We start from the raw sequence: 9,434 nt of genomic DNA on the forward strand, positions 1-9,434 counted from the left end.
GAGTCTGTTCTTTGCCTGGGAGGTCTATAAATCTCTGTAGGACTTATAGGGGAGTCAGGTATACTTCTCAGTTTCTGACATCCCTCTCCTTCTCCACTACTGTGTGTGTGTGTGTGTGTGTGTGTGTGTGTGTCTGTGTCTGTGTCTGTGTCTGTGTCTGTGTCTGTGTCTGTGTCTGTGTCTCTGTGTCTGTCTGTATGTGTGTCAGGCCACAGTCAAACTTCTGTTTTTCCCCATCTATCATTTTGAGCCAGCACTATATCAGACTGCAAGAATTAAAAAAAAACATATAAAAATTGACACCACAGAGAGCAGGGGCTAGTTGCTGTGAGAAGCAGCAAGAGTGAAGGCAGGCAGGTAAAGGAGAAAGCCTCAAATGCAATGATTCTTAAAGCCAATGTGGTCCCCTCAACTGATATACAACACATTTAAAAAACCGATTAAACATTATCTGAAGATGACACAAAAACTGACTGCAAAACCACATGACTTCAAAAACCCTGATCCATTTTCCGATTCATTTTCATAATATAACCATGCCCTGAGAAAGAAAAGAAAGGAGGACCTCTGATTTAGAGGACTCAGAACTGTGAAGTAGCCAGATAAGAGTTTAGATTTCAGGGACTTACAATGAAGAAGTTATCATTAAGAGCTATGCTGTTAGCAGGAGCTGAAGCATCTCCTTTTGTTGAGAATCTGTGAAAAATTGCATGTTCTTTCTGGAACATGTCCAAGAACAAGTATTCATCTATGTATACAGAAAGAATTGTTTATCCTATAAAGAAAGAAAAATAAAGCAAAATACATTCTAGCTGTATGACAGGCATGTGCACATGTGGGTTTTTTAGCTCCAAATCCCAGAATAGAGTTTTACCTGCCAGACAGATATCTGAATTGTGCTCACCTGGAAAAACGCTGAGGTTGAAGGCTTCATGGCCTAGAATAACCTGACCTCCAGCGCAGTTGCCTGTTAAAAAAGGAAGTTGCCCTGGTGTTTGCTGAGAATTTTTTTAAAAAAAGGACTATGCCTAATAAGAACCTAACAGCTTGTAATGTTCAACCTTCTTATTCTTATGAGTTTTTAATAGGCTCCTTTTTGTTTCACTGATTCTGAAAACAGCAGTCACAAGATATTATATCTTGTGATCAACACAACAAAGGCTGTTTTTCACCAAAAGTGTTAATTTTTTTTCCTAAAGGGCGGTGCAAAGATGGCTAAAAAAAGCAATGGAAGGGCTACAGTGGCTTTGGGGCTGGTTTAGTAGAAGGGGAGTCGCTGTTTACAAATGTAATGGCAACCTTAAAGTCTTAAGGGCAGGGGGTTGGGGTAGTGGTGATTGCTTTGGTGTCAGCACAAGTCTGGTAGAGGAAGTCTGGTGAATTAGGATAAATTTGTCAAAATCACAGTTGTTTCTACAAAATCACAGTAAGTGGAGAGCTCCTCCAAAAACGTACCCTAACAAAATATAACACTGAGCATGGGCAGCTGAGTCTGGTTCTGGGTTCCCAGATTTTTGGAAAGAGTCCACGCTTAACTGGTCTCTCCGCTGCTTGCAGCAGCTCCCCCACCTGACGCCCTCGCCCTTGGCACCGGCCAGGAGGTTCCGGCGGGGCTTGTGTTCTAGTCCGCGTTTCACATTTACGTCCAATGACCGATGACCGGGGGGGGGGGGCGTAAACACAGATAGGTCAGCACTGCAGAGACCACAACTCCCTTCGCCTCTGCCCCGCTAACAGAGCTTGTGTCATTTCCAACTCGCTGAACAAGAGAATGATTAAAATAGGCAAAAGGATTATGAAAAACTGCACTCCCTCACCAGAGCGACGAGACCACGACCTTGTTGGAAGGCTGTGAATTCCGAGCGCCTTTCCCGACAGCTGCCGCTCGAGGTCGTTGCCTCTTTGGCTCTCTACCTGCTAGGCACCTCTGCCTGTATACTCCCCTTCCACTATCATCCTCTTCTCTCCCCCCCCCCGCGCAACCCGCGCGCCCAGGCTAAGAAGAAAGCGACCGTACGCAGGCAGCCCTTTGATCCGTCGGGGACACACCGACCCTCCCGAGCACAATCCGGGGCTCAGCCCCATAATAAAGCCTCGCGCTGTAGTGAATCGGGGACATGACGCGGACGCTTTTACGTTCACAGAATTAAAGGAGTTACAAAGTGGGAAACAGTTTTCAAACGAAGCACAAGGCTAGGAAAGGGGGGGGGGAAACAACCCAGGACGCTCCCCCCCCCGCTTCTTAAGCCCTTGATGCATCTCTTGTTTTTTGAGGGGAACCCCGGAGCTGAAACCATGAAAAATCTTAGACCGAAAAGTCTTAAGATTTGAAATGGAAAATTCTACCGACGTATCTCTGCTCGGCAACTTCTCTAACTTTACTACCATAGTCAGTTCTTCAACGCCAATCAAAACTCGAGTCAACAAGCATTCATCGTATCTTCGCCTTGCAAGAAACTTGTCTCCTCGAGGCTGCCGTAGGCGTTCGCGTAAATTGCACATGCGCCTTTGAGGGCGGCTCCGTCTCACAATGGCCGCTGTTTGGAGTCGGGGTCGGTTGTTCCGTGGCGTGTCCGGCAGTAAGTATTTGGAAGACGGACCGGTTCTTATAGCCTTCAAGCCTGGTTTCTTTTTTTGGTAATGCTTTTTGTCGCCCTCCTCTTCCCCCCCCTCTCTTCGTGGGATTTTAAAAAGACATATTCCGCATGCAGGCGGTGACGGAAGTGTTGGATTTGTTGTCCCGGCGTTTGGAGGGGAAGACAGAAATAGGCCTGAGTACTGTAGAGAGGTTTCTGCAGCGGCGCCCTCTCGTGTGTGTTTTCGCACGTGGAGCCTGCGGCCTCTTTAATCCAGGGGAGGTGGGGAGAGGGGACCGGTGACGTTCCCGCGGGCTCTGGTGCCCAGGATGCAGGTCTTGGCTAACCGTAGCCACTCTGTCCTTGTTTGGGGACATCGGGCTCAACCAGACGATGCGGAGGAACAGGCAGGGTTACTGCGTCGGCCGCCGAAAGGAGAAGGCGAGAGAAGGCGTCGGGAAGGGAAGGGAAAATAACAGCCGGCCGGCTGGGGAAAGGACAGATAGCGGACAGGTAAGCTGAAGGCCCTGGCAGCGGCTATGCGGTGGCACCAGCACCTTAGAAGGGAACTCAAGAAGAGGAGAGCTCCGGTACTGGAGAGAGAAGCCCCTTCCCCATGAGGGAAGGCCAGGCCCCTTGGACTCCCTTTCAGCCTGGAGGAGGGGTTGCGCTAGCAGCATTCACACATACACCCCCACCCCCACCCCCGAAAGGGCCTCTACTTATCAGTCCTGAAGCGAACATCTCACATTGCCTGTGGCGGTGAAGGGGGCAAATGAAACGGCCGCCTCTGTGAGAGAAGGGCAGGTTCGCAGGCCCACATTGTAGTAATTCTGTCACGTTGAAGCCTTGCAGCCCTGCTGATGAGACCCAACCCTATGAGAAGGTACAGACAGTCCTTGGGACTGCAGATGAGACTGGATAACAAAAGGATACCTGGCATGATTCCTGTCTGCCCATCCCAAGGCCTAGATCCTCCACTCATGTTTCTGTATATATGACCACTCCAATGTATAAGGTGACCCCCAGTTTTGACCCTAGCCAGAGGGTCAATGGGCAGCCATGAGGGGCAGCTGCATGGCTGCGCCTCCTGCTGCTGCCGATCACCTGCTCCAGCACCAGTGCTGGGGCTCACCTCCTGCTCATGTCACCGCCTTGTCCCCTGCCCAAAAGGAGCCCACGAGTGGCGCTGGAGGAGGCGATCTGGAGGCGGCAGCAGTAGTCAATGGGCAGCTGTGAGAGGCAGCTGTAATGCCTTCAACTCCCTGAGGTGATCCAGCGATTTATCTTTATGTGGGGCTTTCAGGGCACTGGAGGTGCAGCCCCTTTACTATTCAAGTAAGAATTGGGAGGGATGGACTGGAGAGCTGAGGGTCACAGGAAAAAACAGGGGGTGTCCCAGACTGCCCATGCTTTTGTGAGTTCAGCATACAGTGCAGTAAAGTTGACTGAAAAGTACTTGGAACCAGAGCCTGCTCATAGGTATATAAAGTTCAAACAGCCTTATTATGGTGATATAAAACTATATTGTGTCCCTTTCAGGAAGACAGTCTGAAAGCCCTTTACTATGCCTAGTTGTCATGTGACCCACTTTGCTTTTTTGGGTGGGAAGGATATTCCAGTTCCACCTGACTTCCTTGTTCCAGTTTTTCCTCAATATTTGTTCTTGTCAAGGAAGAATAATACTCTGATAAAATAGATTCCATTGCAGACAATAACTATTAATGTAATAAACTTCTGAATCTGTAAGTAAGATGTTAAGAGATTTTATATTTCCTGTTTGCATGCATTGCAAATGACCCAATGGGAATGCATTCTTAAATAGTTTTGACATTTCACTTTTAACCAAGACCACAGCCCTGCACATCTATGAGTGCAGTTCTCCTACATCTTCTAATTTTCCCAGTAAATTTGCATAAGATTGAACTGTAATACCATTTAGCTTTAACAAAAGAAAAATACAAAACCTGCAATTCTATACTTACTTTTCTGGGACTACATACTATCTAAATCAGTGAAATGTATCAAAACATGAAAAGAAGATACAAAGTTGGCAAAGCTTCACTTGTTACACCGGTGTATGAGAAAAAAAGCATAACATGTAGCAGCAGGAAAGTAGTTATGGAGATTAGGTGCTGATAAAATGTAGCTGGCAATTAACCAAAAATTTTCCCTTGAAGGGTACTTTTCTCTTTCTGTTGGACACTTCACCTCTCAAGATGGAGAAGCAGCACAATTTAAGCCACCTCCAAAGCCAGTCATTATGGATGAGTCAAAACCAGAGACAGAACAAAGAAAGTATGTTAATTTAAATTTTGTACTTAGCTTTGCCTCTTCATAATGTGTAATGTGGCAAATTGGATTTTCTTTTATGTTTATATAGCTTTTTGTGTGTCTGACAGATTTCTAAGTCCTGAATTCATTCCTCCCCGTGGGAGAACAAATCCATTCAAATACTATCTTGAACGAAGAGACATGGTAAAGAGGAGAAAATCAATTAACATTCCGGAATTCTATGCTGGTCAGTAACATTATCTAGAACGTAAAGGTCATAATGCCCCAGAATATAGTACTTATATATCATAGAAAGAGTAGTGCATTTGACAACAGTGGCCAGAATCCTATTGGTGGGTCACGTAAAAGGCTAATTTACAACATGCCAGCATGCATCTCAGGTGTACAATGGAATGCATGTTGTTGTTGTTGTTGTTGTTGTTGTTGTTGTTGTTGTTGTTTAGCCACAGCAAGTTACACAAATCTTAGATAAACACTAAAAGGACTTTGGCTCATGTCTGTGTATTCTGAATTTAAGAAAATTTCCTAAATATCTTCATAATTAATAGAACAAATTGGAGAATATTGTATTTTATACTTATTTAATCACATTATAAATCAATATGATGTTTGAACATATTCAAATGGAAATTTGTTGACTAAGGTGCTGCAGACAGTTAACATAACAAATAAATATATTTCATGATCAGACTTGATGTAATTTTAAAATAGATTTTCATCACTTTGTAGCACATTCATTTCCAAAATGCTACTGGCCAACTATTGTTCCCTATTAATATTGTTATTTTAAAAATATCAGCAAAAATAACTTGGCATCAAAGAAACAAAACAGTGTATGTTAGTATATGATCAGCTTTGAGGTCAAATACTTTTGAATAAGGAGACCATGTTACTGTATATATAGTTACTGATGCCTACCTCTTGTAGAGTGGACCACAAGTTATTTAAAGTTAGTTGGTACCTTAAATGAGCAAATTGGTGTAACTAAATTTATTTTTCAGTTGTATACACACTTATCCAAGAGTAAGTCCGATTTAAGTCAGATGGGCTTAGCTGTGTGATAGCTATATACAGGGCCACACTGTTGGTGTACTGTAGCCTTGTTTAAAAGGAGTCTGCAAAAGGAGATGTCCTGCCAGGCCTTATAAAAGAGCTTCTGTGCCTGCTGAGCGTTTTTCAGTATACATGGCTAAGTGCTGATCCTCTTTCATTTGCAGAGGCTGGTGGATTTTTCCAGTTTGTAATAAAGCTTTTCTGCTTGCAAGAGAAGTTTCCTTCAAGCATAATGGGATGTTATGGTTTTTACACATGGTTGTGTGGTGTGGCTTATTTTCTTAAACCATTTACTGAATTCAACAGCTGTACACCGAAATACAACAATGTTCCTTACAAATGCACAAATGTTTTTCCTCCTTAGGAAGAAGAGAATCCTCATCCAATGTGATGTATTATAGGCTGGCTTGAATTATGGCTCTCCTTAGCCAAATACTTGCCTTTTATTATTTAAAAATAACCTTGCTATAATTCAGAGATATGCTGTTTAGTGTCAAATCAGAAACATGGTGGACAGTGACAACATGAAATTCAAACCACTTTCTAAGTCTTCAGTTTTATTTAAGGAGTCTTTATATGAACCTTGCTGAATCTATCCATCTACTATATTCTTCTGGCTATTGAACATTTCCTTTTTATCTTTGGCAGGAAGTATACTTTCTGTTACTGCAGCTGATCTCTATGCTAATGGAAAGAACAACACTTTTGTAGGAATTTGTATTCAGCGCAGAGGAAGTGGACTTGGTGCAACTTTTAGACTTCGAAATGTTATAGAAGGACAGGGTGGGTAAATGATGACTGTATGTCAAAACAGTTTTCTATTTATGGGCAGCAGAAAGTGTTGAAAATAAGTACTAGCTTATCTGGTCTCCAGGTGTGTTATGCAGATGTGACGGAAAATATATTCCACCTTAGTACAAATTTAAGCCATTGAGGTTAAAACAGATGTCCTAAATGTTCCGTTTTGTTAATATGAGTTTGCATGGATGACAACAACATCCCTCAATGTATAGATTTGCTGTAGGTCCATTATTATAAGCCAATTCTTGGAAAAGGTTAAGATGATGTTGATAGTGTTCGCAACATTTTTTACTCATAATACATATTTGTGATATGTGCTAGCACTTTTCAAATACTTGAAAGGTTATCATAGGAGTGGCAGGATCTGTTCTCAGTTATTCCGGAGTGCAAGACATGCAATAATGGGTTCAGGTTACAGGAAGACAGATTTCAGTTGAATATCAGGAAAACAATTCTTAATGGTTAGAGCAGTATGACAATAAACTAATTACCTTGGGAGGTGATGAGCACTCCAACACTGGAGGCATTTAAGAGAAATATGTATGTCAGTCAAAAGTCCTGCATTGAACAGGGGATTGGGCTCAGTGGCCTTGTAGGTCCTTTCCAATTCTATTCCACAAGTCTATGTGTATTCATTCAATCTTAGTGAAAACAACACCACTGCATAACTTAAAACTTCCTCCAGCCAACCTTGGTTCATAACAGATAATATGGTTGCCCATTTTTAATGAGTTCATTCTTTGTAACTAAACAGTAACTAAACCAATAATTTTTCATTTAAGGAGTTGAAATATGCTATGAGCTATATAATCCTCTAATCCAGGAGATCAAAGTTCTGAAACTGGAGAAAAGATTGGATGATGATCTGATGTATTTAAGAGATGCTCTTCCAGAGTATAGCACCGTTGATGTTAACATGGAGCCTGTAAATCTTGGAACTGAGGAAGTTTATGTCAATAAGGTAAATAGTAAGAGAGGCATGTGGTTGCCATTTGGTTATTCTTCAAGATCATGTTGTATTGTGAATTTTTTCCTTAAACACTTTTGTTTGCTTTGGGACTGCGGTATTAAGAGAGGTCCTATTCAAGCTGAGGCATCGCTATAAGGAATTGATTTCTTCCCTTTGGCCAACACCTTCCTTTACAGGTGGTTAGCTGCTTTATGGCTTACTCCTTGCAAAAGAATAAAAACAAAGTTTTCCCAACTCTTGAGCAGATTGCAGAAGGCTTTCAAGGCATCATTCAGGTTTAACTGTGTAGCCCTTCCATGCCACTAGTCACTAAGAATTTTTCACATTCAGCATGAAAATCTAATGAAGTAGGATGTTTGCTAAACATGCAAAAACTCTAATTGACATGGGGGAGTTAAAGTGGGACTTAACTATGAGTCCCTAGCATCCCCACAATTGCAGTTCTTTCTGCTTTCAGGCTATAATGTCTCAATACTGCTTAAAGCTTATATTTGACAGTAACAGTTTTTTCTTAGCTTGGGCACTCCTTTTTTGAGATCAGCTGATTACCACATACGTATCTTCATAATACCCAATGTCGTATAGTGGATAGAGTGACAGACTAGGACTCAGGAGGCCTGGGTTTAAATTATTGCTCATCCATGGAAGTTCACTGGGGGTGTGGAACTGGAAAACCACTTCTTAAATATTTCAGTTACCTATTAGGGTTGCTGTAATTCATTTCTGACTTGATGACACACAACATATCCAGGCCACTTGGTCAAACTATGTATTCATGATGGATAAAATAATATAAACTCTGGCAGAATTTAATACATATTAATTTTTGTGCATTAGCATGGCTAGAAAATGGTGGAAACAGTAATTTTCCAGAATACTTATATTTGATAGGGCTAAACATTTCTTGTTTGATAATGGGCAGTCCCCAAAGAATGAAGCTCACTGGAGATGCATGAATTCTTGGGGAGCAACCTGCAGCATTGCTAAAGCTAAGTAACTGTGGTTAGGAATCTACTTAGGAGTCTATCTGTTGCACGTAACTCAAAGAGATTCATCCATATACCAAAAATATGAGCTAACATGCTTTACTTTCAATTACACTAGATGCAGGTCAAAATGAAACCAAAACCCTGGTCAAAACGGTGGGAACATCCCAAGTTCAACATCAAAGGCATCAACTTCGATGTTTATCTTACAGAAAAAAACAAAGAGAAAATTAAACAGTGGAGCATGCCTTGGAGAGAATTTGATATGATGAAAGAATATGATACAACAGAAATTGAAAAGAAAATATGGGAAGAAGTGAATGCAGAGCTGAAAAAGAAGTAAAACTATGAAGGTTTTATTTAGAATGACCATATCTGTTAATTTTACTTCTTTTAATTCTTACATCTTAAAAAAACACACTGGAATGCAGTTTTCCATGTCAGCTGTATCTGTATGCTGCAAACAATGGCCTTTTAAAAGCTATTCTGTAAGGGCATTTTGTGTCTGTTTATTGTCTTATTGTGAAGAGGAGGCTAAGGTTGTGGTTATGTCTAGTAGTGAGCTGTCCTCTCGATCATCCGGGGCAGGAGGAATCAGCACACTTATGTCCACCTTGCCTACAAGGATGGAGGACCTAACTATAAGAGGAGGGATGACTGAATAGTGGGGGAAAGGAGAAAAGGCAGGAAAAGGAGAGTTGGTGACGGAAGGTTTCTTGATGACGGAGGAGGAGGGAGAGAGAGGAAGAAAAG

At 42.1% G+C, this 9,434-nt stretch overlaps 1 protein-coding gene across 2 annotated transcripts; it reads left to right on the forward strand.

The window, feature by feature from the left end:
• The first annotated feature begins 2,112 nt into the window (after positions 1 to 2,112).
• Positions 2,113 to 9,178, forward strand: MRPL19 (mitochondrial ribosomal protein L19). 2 transcript variants are annotated; one of them, XM_020796759.3, is made up of 6 exons: positions 2,113 to 2,579; positions 4,757 to 4,874; positions 4,979 to 5,097; positions 6,573 to 6,707; positions 7,508 to 7,686; positions 8,800 to 9,178. In XM_020796759.3, exons 1-6 carry the CDS (start codon positions 2,531 to 2,533, stop codon positions 9,022 to 9,024), a joined length of 825 nt encoding a protein of 274 aa, XP_020652418.3. In that variant the 5' UTR covers positions 2,113 to 2,530; the 3' UTR covers positions 9,025 to 9,178. The 2 variants fall into 2 exon arrangements, with proteins under 2 accessions (XP_020652418.3, XP_020652419.3); XM_020796760.3 differs by lacking the exon at positions 2,113 to 2,579 and adding an exon at positions 2,967 to 3,089.
• The last annotated feature ends 256 nt before the right edge of the window (positions 9,179 to 9,434 follow it).

This window comes from Pogona vitticeps, chromosome 1 (genome assembly GCF_051106095.1).
Source record: "Pogona vitticeps strain Pit_001003342236 chromosome 1, PviZW2.1, whole genome shotgun sequence".
In the NCBI taxonomy this organism is placed as follows: domain Eukaryota; kingdom Metazoa; phylum Chordata; class Lepidosauria; order Squamata; family Agamidae; genus Pogona; species Pogona vitticeps.

Excerpts from the sequence above, each read along its gene's own strand:
- MRPL19 (XM_020796759.3), top strand. The coding sequence starts at position 2,531 with ATGGCCGCTGTTTGGAGTCGGGGTCGGTTGTTCCGTGGCGTGTCCGGC. Across the intron at positions 5,098-6,572 it reads CATTCCGGAATTCTATGCTG|GAAGTATACTTTCTGTTACT; the intron begins GTCAGTAACATT and ends TATCTTTGGCAG. Across the intron at positions 7,687-8,799 it reads AGGAAGTTTATGTCAATAAG|ATGCAGGTCAAAATGAAACC; the intron begins GTAAATAGTAAG and ends CAATTACACTAG.